The sequence below is a fragment of the Eumetopias jubatus genome, unplaced genomic scaffold, assembly GCF_037043125.1.
Source record: "Eumetopias jubatus isolate StellerSeaLion01/CBP00866 unplaced genomic scaffold, mEumJub1_p1.0 scaffold_15, whole genome shotgun sequence".
Lineage (NCBI taxonomy): Eukaryota > Metazoa > Chordata > Mammalia > Carnivora > Otariidae > Eumetopias > Eumetopias jubatus.
The window spans coordinates 62,087,828-62,109,430 of NW_028274821.1; the positions used below are offsets into that span (position 1 = coordinate 62,087,828).

General features: G+C 48.5%; 1 protein-coding gene across 7 annotated transcripts in view; it reads right to left on the reverse strand.

The window, feature by feature from the left end:
* Positions 1 to 21,603, reverse strand: part of TBC1D2 (TBC1 domain family member 2) — a 50,365-nt gene that overhangs the window by 16,395 nt on the left and 12,367 nt on the right. For all 7 annotated transcript variants that reach the window (XR_015766851.1, XR_003610226.2, XM_028108795.2 and 4 more), the window contains 3 exons: positions 13,748 to 13,881; positions 10,301 to 10,497; positions 2,976 to 3,371 (listed from right to left, as the gene is read on the reverse strand). Coding sequence is in view for 5 of the 7 variants with exons in the window: in XM_028108795.2 (XP_027964596.2) it covers positions 2,976 to 3,371; positions 10,301 to 10,497; positions 13,748 to 13,881 (727 nt within the window). In the remaining 2 variants the exon portion in view is untranslated. The remainder of the gene's footprint in view (positions 1 to 2,975; positions 3,372 to 10,300; positions 10,498 to 13,747; positions 13,882 to 21,603) is intronic.

The following is a 21,603-nucleotide window of genomic DNA, read 5'->3' on the forward strand; positions in this document are numbered from 1 at the left end:
GAATGGTGGCTGATGAGCACAAGTGTCACCTCCTTCTCTGGGTTCTCCGGGCACCTGGAGAACTACTGTCACCTGCTGTGTTCCTCCTGCCCCCGCCCAGAGACTTCCCACTGCTGCTGTTGTGCGTTCTTTTTTTTCATGGATTTATTTTATTTATTTAAAAAGATTATATAAAAGAACCCCAAAGCTATTTATAACATTTACAAATCAATTGGGAAATTTTAACACCGACTGGATACTACCATACTATGAGTTAATTACTGTAAATTGTTTTTGATATGATGCTGTTGTGCATTCTTCCCAAATGCCTAAGAAAATACAACACACTTCCAGGCAAGGGAGGAAGACAGCGACCCGTTGCCTGAGGTCCTACTATGAGACTCGTTTCCCTCCCACACATTACTATGTGTTCATTTATCTCCACCATGCTGTGCGCTACATATTAAAGTACCATCGTTCCCACTTTACAGATGTGGAAACAAGTACAGAGAGGGTAAGTCCTCCTCAGTCACCTGCCTAGAACACGAGAGAGGCAGGATGCAAGCCAGGTGTGTGTGGTCCACAGGGGAATGGAAAACTGCTGGGTGAAAGCACATCAGCAGAGTCTGCTGCTCTACACGGCCGCTCCGTTCTGCCTCCTGTTACCGTCCCTGCATCCTCACCCCAGACCCCGAGATGCTCCCTGGCATTTCCAAGGCTTTGGACATATGGCCAGGGGCACCCTGCCTGCAGCCCAGACGGCGAGGGCATGTGTGAGCACCCCCTGGAGCACCTCATCGCCCTACCTTGAGTGTTCATCATGGCTCAGGACTGTAGGGAGGAAAAAGAGAGAGAGCTCAGAGAAAGGAAAGCCACATGACAGTCACCAGCAAGCAAAGGAGGAAAACACAGCTAGGGAAAGCAGACAGAAGGAGAGAGTCTGCCTGCCTGTCTTCATAGGGATCAGGAGCCCGTGAATTCTCTTTGGGAAACGCCGCGTGGACTAGCCCCTGTGCTAGTAGGGAAGGCAGTGGATTGCATGTGGGGAGACCTCGGGCCTAGCTGCAACCCTGCTGCTTGTGCTATGGGACCCTGGACCCCTGTCCGGGCTCAGCTGTCCCTGCCAGAAAATGTCAAAGACTAGATCTCTGAGTCTTCCCAGCTCCGATATTCAGGAGGTCAATGATTCTGTTCTCAAACTGGCAGCTTCAACAAGGGGGGCATTTCCCTAAAGTCGCATATCCTCCATCCCAGGGCAAGGGGGAGATGTGAACATTGCTCTGTCCTCAAATGGAAAGACTATGGATTTTGGAGGAGTCTTCTATTTTTCTAGATCAGACATGTAAAGGCTAACAAACGAGGAACTCGAGCACATGCAATTCTTTCTGACACAAACACTGGGCCTCTGAGGATCAGCAGCAAGGTAAGTTTGGTTGATAGGAATTTCCTCTGTTTGGGCTCACTGATAAATTCCTGAACATACAAAGCCAGGGGCACACTCTGTCTCCTACGGCGAGTCCAGGCTTCCAGTCGGCTCCTGGCAGCACCCAACAGATCTATTTCTCTGACCCCCGAGCTGCTCTATGGGGTCTTCACCTGTGGATTCCAGCAGGATAGGCACAGACAGAAGATTCTTAGTTAGCAGGGCAGAGGAGGGTAGTGAAGCAATCTGATGAAAGCAATTTTCCAGCCCCAGCCTCACTCCATCTGCATTTGAAATGATTTTGCTTTCATTTTGAACTCAAAAGAATCTGATTTTAAAGGGAAAAGATTCAAAGACTGGTTATGTGGTTTTTCATGCGGAAGGAAACAGGAGGGATCTGGGTTTCATGTTGTCTTCCTTCACCCCCCGTCAACCTCGTGAGTAGGAACAGTGAGGCCATTTTTAAAGAGAGGTGAGGGGCCTTGCCTGAGGTCACACAGCTAGTAGGAGGCAGAGCCTGGGTCCAAACCTATGCCTGACTTCACAGCTGGGGCAGGGGCCACTGTACCACACTGCCCACTGGTCTTTCAAATGCATCTGGAGTTTTCTTTTTCTCCTTCTGCTTCCCCTCTTCCAGCAGCAATGCTTTGGTCCCATGGCAAGGACGCTCCCCTGGTTATACGTACATATGTATACATGTGCGGCTGTGCGTGGTGGGGTTTGGGGCAGGACCGGCCGTGGTTATACAGCTGCCTTTAAGGACAGTGGGGGTTATGAGCACTGATCCCCAGCCTCAGGCCTTCAGGTGGCCCGGCAGCTCCTGTCACCATGGCAGGCATCACACATAAAATTAAGTTCCTGCTCCCTGAGCTGCAATTGGTCTCCGGGAGGGCGCTGCCTCCCCACGTGAGAGCCACCGCCTGTGCCAGGGGGAGGCAGGCAAGGCGGCAGGAGGGAAGGCCCAAAGAAACTGGAAGGCAGCAGAGCACACGCAGGTCAGAGAGCTCCAGCTCCCCAGCCCCTCTGCACACAGGCCCTTCTCAGACTCAGCCTTCCTGCCCACAGTGGGGAGCACCCAAGTGACGGCCTCACAGGGCTGGTGGAGCATCAGATGAGATGATGCGAGCGGGGCACCCACGATGGTGGCCACCGGGCAGCACACAGTCTCACAGAGGAGCCGCAAGTCCTGCTGGCCCCACATCACCTGGACTGTGTGCTAGGGGAGGCCGCCAGGCACCTTGGGGACTCCCCAGGGCATCAGCATGGCACTTTGCTGGTCGGGCACTCAGCTGGTCGGGCACTCAGGGGTTCTGACCTTATCTTGTGCTCTTCCACCTCTAATAATAATCTAGAGATACCTTCCCTTTCTAGCCTAGGATATCATGAAAAGGTCAAATTGCACCAGACCTTCTGGGTAAGACAGTGAGGAAGTATGTAGCAGTATTTCCACCAGTATCAATTTCAGTATGAAGGGTTATCCCTGCTCTATCTAGGAAACCCTCAGGGTTGAGAGCAGTCTGCCGCCCCCCCTCCCCCCACCAAGGGCCCAGGGCCTGCGAGGAGGGGCCCCTACCTTCAGGTGCTCCATCTTCTCCTGCTGGCTCAGGAAGTCCCTGTTGGCAGCCCCTGGGGGCCCAGGCGGCTGGATAGGGGGATGCGTGAAGTCCTGGGTGACCTTCTCAGACAGCTTGCAGATGACCTGCTGTTTGGCCTGGTTCTTGTCCATGAGCAGCTGCACGTGCCGCCGCAGCTCCTGCACCTGCTGTTCCTGCAGGCCGGCCGTCTGCAGCAGGCTCTCCCGCTCCTGCTCCAGGGCCTCCACCCGCCTGCCCAGCTCTGCGATCTGCCGCACCTTGTGCCGCACCAGCTCCAGCCGGTCCTTGTCCTCGGCCGCTGCCAGGTATGCGCTGGATGCCCTCTTCTCCTGCTGGGCAGCCTCTAGAGCCTTGTGCAGGATCCTCACCAGCTCCTGGGGGAGGAAAGGAAGCACCTTGTGAACTCGGGGAAGGCCTGTGAGGTGCCAGGGACTCGGCATTTGCCACAGTCACCAACTCTCCCAATAGCCCTGAGGGGTGGCTAGCGTCATCCTCCGGGCCGGCTCATTTTCTCCAGCTGAAGACCACATTTCCCAGCCAGGCTTGCAGCGAGGGGTAGCCTGGTGACTATTCTGCCTAAATGGGATATGAGAAATTATGTGGGTAGCTTCTGGGTCCTCCCTTTAAAACCACCACGCACACTGCCCTTCCTTCTCGCTGGGAGATGGCAAGAGCTGGAGCAGCCCCTCGGCTCATGAGCAGAAGGTGTATGATGAGGACGGCAGTTGCCTTACTAGCTCAGAACTGCTCACTGAATTCTGGGTTCTTCCACGAGAAGGCAGGAGAGAAATAACTTCCAGATTGCTTTAGACCAGAGTGCTTGGAGGCTTCTCTGTTACAGCAGCTGAGCCTGAACCCTGACTGATATGTGTCCATTTCAGAGATGGGAAAACTGAAGCCCCACAGAGTAGAGTGGAATTCAATCCCAAATCATTGCAAGGCTGTGCTCGGTCAGTCATGAAGGTGGCCTGTGGCACACCGGCGTGGCCTTTCTCTCCGGCTCCTGTGGCAGACCTGACTCATCTCAATATTCCTTCCTGCTTAGCCTAGTGGAGTCCTCAGAATCCCAAACATAGCATCAAGTAGTCGCTACCGATGGAGCTGGGAGAGTACCTGAGAGGAAACGCGTGGGCAATCCTCAGCCTAAAGCACACACAGAGCCTCATGCAGTCCGCTGTGCCCCACCCCTCAGGCCACCAAGCAATGCCTGCAGTCCTGTGCAAGAAACCGGAGAGAGCTCAGAAGCAACAGACTTCCATTTATTCCTTGGCAGGGGCACTGTATGCACATGGAAACTCTAGGTCTGCTTGGCTCTCCATGCCTTCAAGCCCCCAACCTCCCCAGGACCTGTCCTGTCCCAAAGCAGGGATGTGGGTTCACTTAAGGCCAGGATCAGAATATCAGAAGCCAGGTAGCCCAGCGGCCAGTCCCATGTGAGCCTCAGACCTGATAGGCAGGGGCTCTGGGTCATTGCTCTGCTCCAGAAACACATTATCTGTATCCACACCAAAGTATTCAACTAAATGAATCAGCTAGATAGGGTTATTGCTAAGAATGATTCCATTTTGGAAGAGAACTGCTCCAAATCATGACCTTATCTGAGAAATTAATGGCAGGATCGAATTAGCATGCAATTTCTGAAACCTGGGGACCACAGACTGGCCCTCTTCTGGGTTCTCTCCCTTCCCTCCAGCCATCCAAACGTTATTAAGCCCTACTCAGTGCCAGGCCCTGGGCTGGGTGCTGGTGGCCCAGAGGGGGATCGGTCAGAGTTCTCATCTTCAAAAACCACCAAGGCTGGTGGGAGCAAAAGTGAACTACTACAATGGAGTGATTTACTGCAAGAAGGAAGCAAGGGTATTACTGGGGATACAGAGCAGAGAGCAATGACTTCTCCTTGGGATGGAGGTGGGGGAAGACCAGTATATTCTACAGAAAGGCACAACAGTTGAAGCTGATCTGTGAAGAATGAGGAGGGCCAGAGACGGTCAAGCAGTAGGTAGAAGATGAAGGCTGGAAGGGCTTTCCACGCACGCTGAGTCAACAGCTCTAGCAAAGGCCCAGAGGAATGAAAGAGCCTGTGTGAGGCTGTGGGCATTCTTGGGTGTGGCCGGAAGGTGGGGTGAGGAGGTGGCTGCGAACCAAACTGGAATGTTTGGAATGAGCTAGCTTCTCAGGCTCTGCTGGGAGAGATCACCGTTCCTGTGGCTCCAGGATAACAGAAGCTGAGACCATCTTCTGGTCTGGCGGAGATTTGGAGAGGACCCTGGTAAGTGCCTGGGCGAATTAACCAGCAGACACCACTGTTCAGGCTCTCCTGAGGCCCAGCATCAGGCAGGTATCTTTCCCCCAACTTTGGCAGAGTCAACTCTGAAGCCCATTCCATTACATCCAGCTGCCTCCCCCTTCCTACTTCCAGCCCGGGAGCCTCTCCCCCCACCCCAGGAGTCCCAGCTTCAGAATGAGACAGGGAGAAAGCAAGCAGGGAAGGGACGGAGTCAGGGCAGGAAGCACGAGATGAGGAGTGTGAATGGACCTCGGATTCAGAAAACCCGGCGGCTGGCAGGCCCGGAGAGACCACCTGGTCAGGCAGGTCGCTTGCTGTCACAGGAGGACACTGAAGCCCAAGAAAGGAGAATGAAGAGGACTAAAAGAAGCTGGTGGATCCTCACAGGTGGGAAAACCTGCCACAACAGAGGACCCCCAATCCTAATCTGGGGCCCTCCACTTCTCCATGATGTGTAGTTAACAGATTTTACACTGAAACACTTCTTTCCATTTCTTTAAAAATAGAAACAACCCAAGTTCATAGCAGCATCATTCACAACACCCAAGAGATGGGACCAACCCACATGTCCCCTGACGGTGAATGGATAAGCAGAATGTGGCATATACACACGATGGAATATTATTCCTGAAAACGGAAGGAAATCCTGTTACATGCTACAACATGGGTGAGCCTGAGGGCATCAGGTCACAACAAATGCACATACACACCATCTAGAGATATTAAAAACCAAAAGGGAAGCTACTCTGGGCCTTACTATACGCGACGGCGTGTCCCTGAGCACCGCCACCACCGGCAAGGGTGCAGGGACTCCTCCTCGTCTGGTTGCACCTCAGTACCCTCGTCCCATCCTCAAGGAGGGACAGCCGGCTGTCGCCAATTCCCACAACTGTAAGCATTGCTTTAGGACTCGTTCTTAGAAACAGAAGAGCTGATCAAGTGGTACGTCTAATATTTCTTAATCAAATCATTGTTTGGCCCATTTCAGACTTTGATTAACTGGCCACATGTTATCATTTTATTAAAAAAAAATTCATTGTAGTTGATTATTCAAAATTTTAAAAGCCAACGAACCACCTTCTAAAAATTAATCCTTTCCCTTATTAAAGAGTTGATACTTGCATCACTCACTCAGATCAAGGTGGATGGGCCCAACGTTGCTGCAGAAAGAGCCCCGGACTCTCAGTCCAGCAGTCCAGCCCCTGACCCTTCGGAGGCTGGGCGCCAGCAGGTGCAGGTGAAGGAGCACTGGTTCTGGAGACCCAGAGGCCTTGCTTGCCATTCCAGGTCCATGAGGGTGTTTCTAATGACGGTGTTTTAAGAAAAGTAAACTTTGGCTTTGTCATAGGTGAAATGGAGATCCTGCTCCCTACTCCTGGCATAGCCACTTCAAGGATGAGAGAGGAAGTCTGGCAAGTGCCCCTCCCCAAGCGGAAACAGTCAGGCCCCTCTCGACCCTCCCTCTGTGCACCCTGAAGTCTTGGACTCCATACTCTGGATAAGGGGAGTGTACGTTGAGGTCTCTGGCTGAGGTTCTAGGGAAGTAAGAGGCTGCACTTTGCCCCCAATGAGTTTCCTCAACGAATTACCTTGAGCAAGCTAAGTTGGCCCCAGAGAGGGCCTGGGAAGAGTTCATCATTCCCAGCAGTCAACAGATGGCCAACATCACTACAAACATGGGCTTCCATCTGCCAGAGCAGACAGCCTTCAGGCTGGGTGTAATTTTGTCAACTCTGAGAGCCTGAGTCACCCAGCCAAGCAGCCATCTGGTGCTAACTCCAGGAGTCCAAATCTCCTGGGGGACCAGCATGCTGCAAGGGTCTGGGACAGATAATGGCTCAATGGGGACTGGAGTGGTCCTATGGTTTAATATGACACCAGACATGAGTGCATTCGTATTTTCTGAAAAGCAGTTACGTGCCCATGTCTGATGCTGGGCAGTCCTGGGAGACCACAGAGGAGGCGGTGAGGCTGGGACGAGTCCTGGACCTGGAGAAGGGGGCCAGGGCCTCAGTCCTGGCTCTTCCAGCTGTGGGACCTCAGGGCAGTCACCCACCATCTCTGAGCTCCTTGAGCATGGCAGTGAAAAGGGAAGAAGCTCTAGAAGCAGACAGACCAGAGTCTGAAACTGGTCTTGGCTCCTGGGAGACCCTGGGCATGCAGAATCTCTCAGAGCCTCAGTTTGCTCCTCAAGAAAAGAGAGCTGGTAACTGTTGTAAGGATTAGCAGCAATGCATGGAAAGCCCAAGCACAGAGCTAGGGCCACCCTTAACACCAGTTATGTATGCTCTTATCTGTTCTTCCCCACCTGACAGCAGGGACCCAGTGTACCTCTGTGCCCTCCACAGCATCCGACAGAGTTTGAGATACAAATTCTTCAAGGATCACTAACACTATCGGCAATGACCACCCAGGTGGCTGAGCCAGGAAAAGACCTCCCAGTTCCCATGTCCTCCTGCAACCTCAGGCAGAAAGAGTGTACCTTCCACTGAAGAGATGCAGGAAGGCATCTTGTAGATGTGGGCCCAGGGAAGTCCGGGAGACTATCTGTCCAGCTGAGGAACTGGCCTCGGAGGGACTCAGATGGATAGTTAGTGTCCTCTAATTAGCATTTCTGCACAACTGGGACACCACGGGACACCCCAAGGTTTTGCAGGCCTCCTCTGTCCTACCTCTGGGCCAAGAGTCGGTCTTCTCTCCTTCCCCTCTTTGGTTTTGGTATCTGGGCTGGAGGTAAAACGCCAGAGTTGGTAGGGCTGGGGCTCCCCCTGCCTAACGTGGGGTGAAGACTTGACCTCTGCCCATCGCTGCTATGTCACTCATTTCTTGGAGACCCTCATGGGCGCCCATCTGTACTCCTAGAGCCCTTCAGAGGATCATGCCATTCCTTGTAAGGCCAGAAGGAATCAACTTAAGAGGGCAGGGAATGCTGTGATAGCAGCCAAAGCCTGCATCGGGCGGGCTGCTGCTGCGTGCCAGGCACTGGGCTTTACGCAGCCAGACGCAAGCCTCTGCAGTAAGCACCCCTATAACTCCGGGGACAGAGGAGGAAGCTGAGGCTTTAGGGGTTAAGAAACTTGCTCAGGGCCAGAACTGTGGACGGCACCTTCCACTTTAAGGCCTGTGCTCCAAGATGCCCACCAGACAAAAGCACACTTGCGAGATGGTCTGGAGAGCACGCACAGCACTCATCTGGTGAGGCAAAAGTGGGACCGCAGGCCTTTCTCGCCTCCTGACTATCGATCCCAGGCCAGACCAAACTTTGCTGGGAAGTGAACCAGTAAGAAAGTCCAGGTTCTGTAATGCTTGGACAACTTCCTCCTGACGTTTTCACTCTGACCGCAGGGAAGCTGTTAGCCACCTGGGGAGCCCTGACTGAGCTCCACGAGCTTGCCTTCATTTATTGAGGATGCCACATTCTCCAGGGCGGCACAGCCACTGGGGGCAAACCTCAAGGAAATCTCGGTCTTCCGGGCCTCTCTCCTTCATTGAACAACTCCCGACACCTTGGAAGCAAAGGCCAAGCCCAGGGAGGCTGCCCAGGTTTCCTAGAAAGAAGGGGAAGGTGTGGTCAAAGGAGAGGCGGTGTTCACATTCAGCTTGCTTTTCCTGGCCAGGTGGGGTCTGGGCCTTACACTGTACTGGTCCAGGGATTGGGCAGCTACTCCAGCCCAACTGGATGCCCTCTGGGCTCTCAGAAGCACCAGCAGCTCCACCGCAGGACGGGAAGATGACCGAAGAAAAAGAAGCTGGGCTGCTAAGCGGCAGCAAAGGGGACTTCACACGCTGTAATGCTGTACATGGGTGTTGGGGTGTTTACCACCCGTCTCTGCCATGAAATGCAAGCCTCTGCAGAGGCAGGGCCCGTGTCTCTTCCCACTGTTCCTAGCGCCTAGAATACTGCGTGCACACCACAGGCCCTCGACAAAGACCTGGTGAATACACAACTGAAGTGCGAACCTATGAACGAATGAGCTTCCTCCTTGGAGGACTTTAATCACGGGCTGCTTCATTAAATGTATGCCCTGACCTGCCAGGATGGAAGTCTCTGCTGCTTCCCCTAATATCTGCTTAAGGGCAAGAAAGGCAGAGAAGGGGCAAAACTCGGTAGGGAGAACATTTTTCTGGACTGTCTTCAAAAACAGAGCAGCAGAAAGGAGGACAAGAAATGTACAGGAGGGGGATTATTCAGAAGTACATAGAGCTGGGAAATAAAGCAGGAAAAGACTGAGGGCAGCCAAACCTCAAACATGAAGATTTGGGTCTTCCCCTCAGAGGAAAAGAAGCCTGGGTTCTCAGTGGGGCCCACCCCTGGGGTGGGCTAGTTTAACTACTTTTATTGTGCCCAGGGTTGCAGTCCCCCTCACCTCCCTGCCATGTGATTCTCACTACTTTACAAAGTTGCCCCAAAAAAGCGAACATGATTTATTCCCTGGGTTGTAGGATTTGGGGATGATTTTAATGCCTGTGTATGTATGTGATCTGTGTTCTACAATGACCATGTCACTCTTTTTTTTAACTGCTATAATTAACTTCTCTATTAAGGCTAAATCTTCCTCGTCACTATCCCATTGGGCCTGGCTGAGCCCCAGAGCTACAAGAGACCTGCCTGCTTTCTCCGTCCTGTGACAGTCCTTCAGCGTTCTGCACCGTTACAAGCTGCCAGTTCCGTCGGGGGCCCCTCCCAGGACCCTGCATCCAAATCCCCCTCCTCCAAATGCTGCCTCTCTTCAGTGTGGGGTGAGGCCAGGCACAGTCTTCTAGGAGGAGTCCAAGAGCAATACAAAGTAGGTTCCAGAGATCCTGCCCTGGAAGGCATTCCATCATCTAGGCTGAGTGTCTACGTGGCCCTTAGTAACCAACAGCACAGCATTTCCCATCACCACCAGTTTGGCTGTTAAGGACCGAGACTGGCACATGCCCGGCTGGGCTAATGTAGCATGTCTAGCTTGTTCAGAGGCTCCAGGCCCAGAGGTGTGCACTGGAGCTTGGGGCCTCTGTGGGGCCAGAGCTCACCTTCTGAGACTTTAACTCCTTGGTGAGCATCAGAACCTGCTGCTCCAAGGCTAGAACCTTTTCCTGGGCAGTTCGGGTCCGTGTGAATCCTTCAGCAAAGAACGGAAAGGTGCTGTTCTGGCGCTTGGCTTTCTGAATGAGATTGGCAGTCAGAGAGGACTTGGGTGTAGACTTTGGAGAATCTGCTGGATCTTTCCCTGCTCAAAAGGAGGAACACAGAGGTTATGATCAGTGGCCTCAGCGGTCCTCAAAATTGAGCTTGCTGCAGAAGCACCTGAAGGGCCCAGTAAAATGCAGATTGTGGTACCCTACTCCCAGAGCTTCTCATTAATAGGTCTGGGGTGGGGCTTGAGAATTTGCATTTCTAAAACTTTCCTAGGTGATGCTGCTGCAGCTGGTCCGGGATCACACTTTGAGAACCCTTGGGCTATATAAACGTTATTTATACTGTACCAGCTGGGTCCTTCAGCCCATCCTCTGACATGTGCCTGTCCCCGACTCTCGGATCCCCACCTGTACGGGCTATTTCACACCACACCGCTGCTGTGTGCCAGGGGCCATCTCAGGCACAAGCCCTGGCAGGATGTCTTGTTTCTTATTTAAGAATCCCACCTCTACCCTCTGGGCAATTTTCAAAGTACAGAGATCTGTCCATAGACAGGAGTATGGAATATCTGTATTCTGCATTCTTGCCCCAGAGAGTTAAGTCAGACTCTCATTGGATTCTTATTACAAGCTAAGTTAGGGCACACATTTCCCACAGTTGACTGCCTCCAGGCTGCATAGTCCTTCTATTTCCTCTAGAGCCAGGGTCAGCAACCAGGGGTCCACAGGCCAAATCCAGCCCACAGCCTGCTTCTGTAAATAAAGTTTTATTGGAACATGGCCACATTCGTTTGTACATTATCTGTGCTGCTTTCACTCCACAAGGGCAGAGTTGAGGACTGGCAGCAGAGACCATATGTCCCACAATGCCTCCAACATTTACTATCTGGCTCTGTAGAAAACATTTGCCAACCATTACTGAATTTCTTATTTTGTTTTATTTTTATTTTTTCTTAAATCAAATCCAACATCAGTCACTCACCCACCCCCCAATGCCTTGTCTTGCCCTGCCCCAAGTATAGCCTATACTTTAGGGATCTGCCATCACCCTGCATCCAGGGACATTTTAATGGCCTGATTATATGGTCAAAAGACCTTGAGAATCTTGTCTACATGGTACATATACACATCATGCCCATTATAAGGTACCAGCAGAAGAAATTTTCCTCAATGCTCTGTGCCAGAAAAGGCTTTGCTTTTTCTAAGAAAACATGTGTTTATTCTTACAGATACTGGAAATAATCTAACACTTGCATTTCCCTCTTTGCCTTAGCTACTGAGAAGCTCAGAGCCGCATCTGCTGCCCACTCTTAGCTATTCTATAGGATCTTATCTTGGTCTTTAATCTAAATTTCCTAACCCAAATTACTCATTTACTTTCCCCTGATATGTATTTTAATAAGCTATCCCCAGTCCTTTTGGGACTAGGGTGTTAAAAATAAGGACATGGTATGGAATCCCAGGTGAGGGGACAGGCAGGGCTTACAGGATGAGTAGAATAATTTAGCATGTTTCTTCTGGGGCCAGCCAAACCATCTAGAACAGATAAGAAACTACTCTAGTAGGAATCAGAACCTCCCTGGCCTTGCTGAATACAAGAACAGAATGGTTTTGTCCTAGACTTAAAAGAAATTCAGTTGCACTGGGTATAAACCCAACTGCAGAGCTCAAAGGACAGCAATGCTTCTTTCTCTTTCTTGCCGTGGGGTATAGAAGAGCAGGGGGGCTCCATGCAGCCCTGCTGCCCTCTGATAACACTACTCTCCACTGACCCTGAGGGCAGGCAAGGTAGGGATCACTGCACCCATTTCACAGTTGGTGAAGACGAGGCCTAGGAAAGTGGTTTTCTGTCAGTGCTGTAGGATTTCATGGGGGTGCCACAGGGCTGACTGGGACGGGAAGACAGTAGGAGGAGCCGAGGGGAGCCCAGACTCCCATCCCCTGCCTCAAGTCTGCTTTGATATGCACTGTATATTAGATTTTATTCACGGGGTCAAAGTGTCATGGCAATAAAAAGGTTGTGTGAAAAATCACTGCTTTAGAAAATGAGGCTTTTCTAAAGCCTCGGCCTGAACCCTAGTTCCTAGTTTCACACCCCCTGTGCGGCCATGAGCCAGTCACTCTACTTTTCTATCCTCGGTTCCCTGATTTAGTAAATGAGACCAACGGAAGCTACTGCTCAGGTTTTTGGAAGGGTCAAAGAGGTTAAATCAGGTGAAGTGCTTGGTACACATAAAAGAAACTTGAAAAGATTCTGTTTGGTGACAGGAGCAGTCCTAAAGGACCAGATATTGCAGATTCCATCTACATGAACTATCCAGAACGGGCAAATCCACAGAGACAGAAAGTCGAACAGTGGTTGCCTAGAGCTGGAGGGATGCGAGGTTTCTTTGTGGGATAATAAGCATGTTCTAAAATTGGTTATGGCGAATTGTATACTTCAAATGGGTGAATTGTTTGGTATGTGAATTATATCTTAATAAAACTGTTATCAAAAGGAAAAAAGTGCTTAGAGTAGCCGTGACACAAAGTAACTACTACATAAGAGTGCTGGTTCCATTACTACTGATTCGATGGGGTACTGAGTCCCTTGCGCATTGTTCACTGTGATCTGCGGGGACTCGCCGGGCACTGCTCCAAAGGGGTGCTCTTTCTGGAGCCACTTCTATACAGCTGAGGGGTCCTCCCAGCTAGAAGACCCCACGGTGCTGCCTCAGCCAGTTTTCTTCCAACTGTTTCCAGATTACAAAATGTCCTAAGGGCACCCATACCAATTTCCAAAAAAAAAAAAAAAAAAAGCCCATCCCCCCAACAATGTTGTGGGCCACTCACATTTAAGTGAAACAGTAAAGTTCTATGGAATAGTTGGATGGACACCTAAAGGTCACTTGCTCTGCTTCTTCAGGCAGATCTGATTTTAATCACCCCAGCGTGGCATTTTTATATCTTTTCCTTTTTAAATTAAAAAAAAAAAGAAAGAAAGAAAAAGTGAGATATATTTTCTTTTATTACTTCAGGAGTCGTTGCGAAGAACATCAGTTTGGGAAGACGAGAAAGAATTACTGGCAATGGATGGTGGTGATGATTGAACACCACTGTGAACGTGCTTCATGTCACTGAATTGTGCACTTACAGTTGGTTAAAATGGTAAATTTCAAATGTATTTTACCACAATAATATTAGTAAAAAAAGGAGCCATTGCTACTAGACCCATGGAAACCAGGAGGAGTGACCTGGAGAGTTTCAGGTTAGAAACAAAAAGCATAAATGCTGATTTCTGGGGAGAATAAAGAGGGCACTCACTTGGTCTCTGAGGACAGCCCAAACCCAAGCAGAGCTCACCTGGGGTGCCGGGGTCAGAGGGCAGGGGCTGCTCCGTTCTCCAAGGTTCCACGCTCAGTGGAGGATCTTCCCCTGGAGGTCCGTGGCCTGTTCCTTGGGCCTGCCTGTTGCCCCGAATATTGTACATTGTGTTTCTGAAAGGAAACCAGGAGCATCAGGTTGCCCTCCTGCCCCTCCGCTCTCCCTGCTGCCACTGCTGGGGCTCAGGCCACCTCCTCACCCCCAGCCGTACCCCGAGCAGTCTGCCGGACTCCAGGCTCCCTGCAAGATGCATCCCACCTGAGCCACTCCCCACCCCCTCACCCTCTCCTTTTCATTTTCTCTTCGTACTTACCACCTTCCACACACACTATTGTTAATAAACAATACAAGCTTGATTCCCCTGCCCCCAGCCCCACTGCTGGAGTGTAAGTTCTTTTTTTTTTTTAATATTTTATTTATCTATTTGACAGAGAGAGAGAGAGAGCACAAGCAGGGGGAGTGGCAGGCAGAGGGCCAGGGAGAAGCAGGCTCCCCACTGAGAAGGGAGCCTGACATAGGTCTCGATCCCAGGACCTGGGATCATGACCTGAGCTGAAGGCAGACGCTTAACAACTGAGCCACCCAGGCGCCCCTTGGAGTGTAAGTTCTCTTGAGTGCAGGGATATTTGCCTGTTTTGTTCACCAAAATACTCTGAATGTGTAGCATGGCACCTGCAACATAGAGGGCACTTACAGTATATGTGCTGAACAAAGGCTGAGTGGACTTGCCAAACGAACGTTCCTGAAACCTTCATCTGGTTTTGTATCTACTTGGCTCAAAAATCACTGGTGGCTCCCTACTTCTGCTGAGGAAAGCTCCAAACCCCAGATCCTTCTCCCCTTGCTTCCTTTGCCCATTCAGATCTGTCTTCCTTGAGGCCTTCACTAATCAGCTCATGGCCTCCAAGGAGCTTACTGAACTTTGACAATGGGCTACCCGTTGACAAAGTACTTGTCTAGGCTGAATAATGGTATCATTTCTTCAAGAGCTGGGCACTAACCTGCCTGCATGCCTGTTGGCCCCTGGCACTGGGCCTCATATGCCCAGAGTGCAGGCTCATTACGTGCTGGGTTTGTAGGAAGGAACTAGGTAGCACCAAAGGCTGGCTTAGGACCACAGACCATAGAGAAATTCATAACGAGTCAGATGAAAGGACAGTTTAACTGAGTTTATTTTCCCTTTGCAAAGAGATAAAAGTAGACATATTCCAGAATTAATAATGAGGAAGAGAAGATGATTAAAGGAGTTCACTAGGTCAGTGTTTTTCAAACTGCAGGTTGTGAACCACTGGTAGGTTGTAAAATCAGTTTAGTATCATGACCAGAACTTATTTCATTATTTAAAATATTTATTTATTTATTTATTTATTTATTTATTTATTTATTTATTTATTTATTTTAAAGAGAGTGAGAGTACACACACGTACAAGCAGGAGGGGCAGAGGGAGAGGGAGAGAGAATCTCAAGCAGACCCCATGCTGAGTGCAGAGCTCACGACCTGAGCTGAAACCAAGAGTCAGACGCTTAACCTACTGTGCCACCCAGGTGCCCTGTTGACCACCATTTAAAATATGGAATGGATGCACCAAAACCCATAAGATACCTAGGAATAATAATAAATAATAATAACCAAAGAGGCAAAGGGTCTGTACTCTAAAAACTACAGAACACTTATGAAAGAAATTGAGGAAGACACAAAGAGATGGAAAAACATTCCATGCTCATGGATTGGAAGAATGAATATTGTTACAATGTCTATGCTACCCAGAGCAATTTACACATTCAATCAATCCCTATCAAAATACCATTGACATTTTTCCCAGAGCCAGAACAAATAATCCTAAAATTTGTATGGAACCAGAAAAAATCCTGAATAGCCAGAGGAATGTTGAAAAAGAAAACCAAAGCTGGTGGCATCACAATGCCGGACTTCAAGCTCTATTACAAAGCTGTCAGCATCAAGACAGTATGGTACTGGCACAAAAACAGACACATAGATCAATGCAACAGAATAGAGAACCAAGAAATGGACCCTTTATGGTCAACTAATCTTTGACAAAACAGGAAAGAACATCCAATGGAAAAAGGACAGTCTCTTCAATAAATGGTGCTGGGAAAATTGGACAGCCAAATGTAGAAGAATGAAACCAGAACCATTTTCTTACACCATACACAGAGATAAGCTCAAAATGGATGAAAGACCTAAATGTGAGACAGGAATCCATCAAAATCATAGAGGAGAACACAGGCAGCAACCTCTTTAACTTTGGCCGCAGCAACTTCTTGCTTGACACGTCTCCAAGGTCAAGGGAAACAAAAGCAAAAACAAACTATTGGGATTCATCAAGATAAGAAGTTTCTGCACAGCAAAGGAAACAGTAACAAAACTAAAAGGCAATGTATGGAATGGAAGAAGATATTTGCAAATAATATATCAGATAAAGGAATAATATCCAAGATCTATAAAGAGCTTATCAAACTCAACACCCAAAAAACAAATAATCCAGTCCAGAAATGGGCAGACATGCAAATGGCCAACAGACACATGAAAAAATGCTCCACATCACTTGGCATCAGGGAAATACAAATCAAAACCACAATGAGATACCACCTCACACCAGTCAGAATGGCTAAAATTAACAAGACAGGGAACAACAAATGTTGGCGAGGATGTGGAGAAAGGGGAACCCTCTTACACTGTTGGTGGGGATGCAAGCTGGTACAGCCACTCTGGAAAACAGTATGGAGGTTCCTCAAACAGTTGAAAATAGAGCTACCATATGATCCAGCAATTGCACTACTGGGTATTTACCACGAAGATACAAATGTAGGGATCCGAAGGGGTACGTGCACCCCAATGTTTATAGCAGCAATGTCCACAATCGCCAAACTGTGGAAAGAGCCAAGATGTCCATCGACAGATGAATGGATAAAGAAGATGTGGTATATATACACAATGGAATATTATGCAGCCGTCAAAAGGAATGAGATCTTGCCATTTGCAACGACGTGGATGGAACCGGAGGGTGTTATGCTGAGTGAAATAAGTCAATCAGAGAAAGACATGTATCATATGACCTCACTGATATGAGGAATTCTTAATCTCAGGAAACAAACTGAGTGTTGCTGGAGTGGTGGGGGGTGGGAGGGATGGGGTGGCTGGGTGATAGACATTGGGGAGGGTATGTGCTACGGTGAGCGCTGTGAATCGTGCAAGACTATTGAATCACAGCTCTGTACTTCTGAAACAAATAATGCAACATATGTTAAGAAAAAAGAAAAAGAAGAAGATAGCAGGAGGGGAAGAATGAAGGGGAGTAAGTCGGAGGGGGAGACGAACCATGAGAGACGATGGACTCTGAAAAACAAACTGAGGGTTCTAGAGGGGAGGAGGGTGGGGGATGGGTTAGCCTGGTGATGGGTATTAAAGAGGGCAATTCTGCGTGGAGCACTGGGTGTTATGCACAAACAATGAATCATGGAACACTACATCAAAAACTAATGATATAATGTATGGTGATTAACATAATAATAAAAAATTAAAAAAAAAGAGAAGGGGAGGGGTGCCTGGGTGGCTCAGTCAGTTAAGTGTCTGCCTTCAGCTCAGGTCATGATCCCAGGATCCTGGGATTGAGCCCCGCATCAGACTCCCTGCTTCTCCCTCTCTCTGTCCCTCCCCCCAGCTTGTGTTCTCTCTCTCAAATAAATAAAATCTTTAAAAAAAATAAAAAAAGAGAAGGGGACGTGAAGGTCTATAGATCCGTGATGGGAGTCCTAGCTTTGCTGTATCACCCCTATGTGCAATGTATACTTCTAGCAGTAGAGTGGGAAAGTTACCCTGAAAAACCCTTATTCACAAACACCTAGATGCTAGATAAATACCAAACATGTTTCAAAAGTATTGAGCTGAATTTCCCAGGAAAGGAAGGGAAATTCTTGGGGACTAAACACGAAAAGGTGAACTTCAAGTGGGAAGGTGAATGTGTAGATTGGACTACTCCTCAGCAAATATTTACTCCTTTCCCACCACCTCCTTAGGAGCAAAGTACCTCCTCTCTGGGCGTGGGCATGGCCATGGGATTTGCTTTGTCCAAAGCGATGTTAGCAGATATGATGTAAACATAGGCTTAAAATGTCCTTGCATACAGAGCTTGCCCTCTTTTTTTTTTTTTTTTTTAAAGATTTTATTTATTTGACAGAGAGAGAGCGAGCTTGCAAGCACAAGCAGGGGGAGTGGCAGGCAGAGGGAGGGGGAGAAGCAGACTTCCTGCTGAATAGGGAGTCCAATGTGGGGCTCGATGCCAGGACCCTGGGATCATGACCTGAGCTGAAAGCAGATGCTTAACCAACTGAGCCAGGCGCCCCCAGAGCTTGCCCTCTTGAAGAACTTGCCCCAGGCAGCTGCTGGTCCATGGAAGATGAGGAATACGAGGAGCAGACCTAGATTTTACCAGTAATGTGAAGTGAACCTAGTCTACATCAGCTGAATCCAGATGTGTGAGAAATAAATGCTTATTACATGACACTAAATTTTGAAATGTGTGTCTGCAGCATTATTGCTGTGAAAGTTGACTTAGGCCATGAGTTTGTTCTGGGGTCAACTGTCTGTTTTTTTTTTAAATTGAGATATAACTAACACATAACATATTCAATTCAATATAACTAACACATAACACATTCAATTCAGGTGTACAACATATTTATTCAACATAGTGTGAAATGATCACCACACTACGTCCAGTTAACATCCATCACCACACACAGCTACAAGATTGATTGCTTGACTGATTGATTGATTTTGTGATCATAGATCAACTGTTAATACCAGAGACCTAGAATGCAAGAGAGGAAAGAAAGCAATTTTGGAACCATACAAACTGTGGAGTTGCAACTGAAATTCTCACATACAGCTGGGAGTCCTGTGAAGACGTGAGTTAGGAAAAACACAGGCCTGCTGGCAAAATCAACACAAGGACATTCTAGGTGAAGGCTCCAGGTTCTTGTGATATTTTTGTTTGGTTTTGGTATCAAGATAACACTGGCCTTCTAGAATGAATGGGGAAGTATTTCCTCATCTTCTTTTTTAGGGAGAAGATTTTGTGAAGAATTGGTATTAATTTTTAAAAAAATATTTGGTAGAATTCACCAGGGAAATTAGCTGGTCCTAGGTTTTTGTTTGTTTGTTTGTTTGGGTTTTTTTTTGGCGGGGGTAGGTTTTTTTTTTTATTAATTTAATCACTTTACATGTCACAGGTCTACTCAGATTTTCTCTTTCTTCTTGCGTCAGTTTTGGTAATTTTTGTCTTTCTAGGAATTTGTCCATGTCATCTACGTTATCTAATCTGTTAGCACAGAATTGTTCATAGTACTCCTTTATAAATCTTTTGTATTTCTGTAAGGCTGGTAGTAATATTCCAACTTTTGATCCTGACTTCAGTAATGTGAATCTCATGTCTTGGTCTGTCTGACTAGAGGGTTGTCAATTTTGTTGATCTTTTCAAAGAACCATCATTTGATCTGAAATTCGTTTTTAAAACAAAATCCAGTTTTTTGGCGTAGTTGGGTCCAGAATAAGAAATAAGATTGTACTTTAATGAAGAGTATAGCTGACTGATGGATGGAAAAACGGATCTCTTAAATAAAGAACATAGAAGAAATTAGAACTCAGCATTTCCAACACTTGACTTTGAAATTTGGTTTCTGGCTCCTTTTGCTCTGTTATTATTAAGATCCTACTGTATGGAGCCTTGGACTCCTTGGGCTAGTCACTTCCCCTTCCCAGTTCTTACTTCCCCCATCCACAGATAAAAGGGTAGTGGTCATATGAAAAAGAAAATGGTGGTCATGAAGAGCACTATTTACTGAGTACCACTTTGTGCTGGGTCCTGTGCTGAGCCCTGTTACATGGATCTCACAAATCACAGGCACACAGTCGGAGAGGAACACATTCTTATACTAGAGGTGCTGGCTAGGTGGGGTGACCATCATTGCTGCCTCTGCTTCCTCTTGCCCAGGAAGTACAGCCTCCCTAATGCCAGGGGCTCACAAGCAGTTATCGCTGGGTAGGGGAGGGTATAGAAACACCAACTCCAGGGTAGCAAAGGGCCTCCTAAGCTCTAGCACACATCACCTCTGGGGACAGGGTGCTCACTCACTACTGACACAACCCAGCAGGCCACTACCAGCCAAACTATTATACTGGAAGAGGTATCTCCATTTCATAAATTTATTGACCTTGTATGGAGCAGTTCATAGGTCATTTTCTGGGTAGGATTAGCTCTAAGTCTGAAAGACCTGGTTAGTGTCAGGGGAGTGGTCATAAAGACTTGCTCTGGAAAGATAACCTTGGGCAAGCCATTTAACCTCCCTGAGCCTGGGTTTCCTGATCTGCAATGAGGATGAAGAACATGTCCACAACAGACAGTGACTGGGCCCTTCCATGGGTCAGGCACTAAGCTGACACTAGTCATTCAACTCATTCAATCCTCACAAGAGCCCAGTGAAGTGAGTCTTAGTATCACCTCCATTGTACACAGAAGAGAACGGAGATTCAGAAAGGATAAGTAGCCAAAGCCACAAAGCTAGTAAGTGGGGAGACTGAGCATCAGACCCAGATGTCTGACTCTATGCCCTAAGAGCTAAAATGTTATGACACTACCTTACAGGTTTGTCCAGACAACTTGGTGATGGTACAAAGAACCTAGCACAGTGCTCTAGAAGCACTCCTACTCCCTTCCCCAGAGTATGACCCACGCTCTAAGACCAGCCAGGGCCCAGGGTGCAGGAGACAAAAACAACCACCGATCTTACCACAGCTCTCAGCAGCCCAGGGCAAGTAGCCCACCTCTTGCACTTTTTCCTCACATTTTCTGTGGGTTGTTACAAATGTCAGGAGGGAAGTAACCAACTGATCCTCTGAAACTTCCTTCCTTTCTGTCTCTGCATGTTCTCTCCCCCACTTCTGTTTGTAGCCTTCATCAGGCACAAACCTGGCTTAAGCTTGGTGAGACCACACTGGATATATCCTGGCTGGATGGCTGGATTTCTCAGCCCCTTCACCCCCACAGCAGGCTCCCAATGCACCCAGTTCCCTCCAGCTCCCCCTGAAGGAAGATCCCCTGCAGGGCACCCTCCCTGTCCACTCACCCTGGGGGGCTCACCCATGCCTGACACCCCCAAGTCTCTCCCTCCAGCTCAGATTACTCTCCTGAGTTCCAGGCCCCTCCACCCAAATGCCTCATGGGCCAGCAGGGCTTAGAGGACACTCGTCTTTTCTCTAAAACCTGCTTCTCTCCTGGAAACAGCATCACCACCCTTCTAGCTACCTGAGGGAATTCAAACACTGAGGCCGGCAGGGAAATGCTGTGTCTGAGTCACACAGAGCCAGGGGTCTCTAATCCAAGTCCAGGGAATAATCTAAGCTGCTTCTTAAGAGGTCCCAGTCTATCTGAAGTCCACGCAGAAAATAAGCACCCCAACAGGATCAGTATTGGGTACCATTTAAATTCCCAACAGCTTCCTTTTCTTCAGTTAGATTAATGACAGTAGCACCAGACAATATTTATAAAGTGCTTACCATTGCCAAGCATAGTTCTAAAGCACTTTGCATGCATTGACCCATTAAATTCCCACACTAATGGTGTAGGGCAGGCACTACTGTACTTACATCTCTAACAATTTAAGTGAAGCACAGAGAAATCAAACAAGTTGCCACGGGCAGCACAGCCCCTGACCGGTGGAGCTCTGATACAAGTCCAGGCAGTCTGCCTCCAAAGCTCAGGACATACTGCTATCTTCTTATGAACTATTTAAAACAAATCTTACTAGTGGGAAAT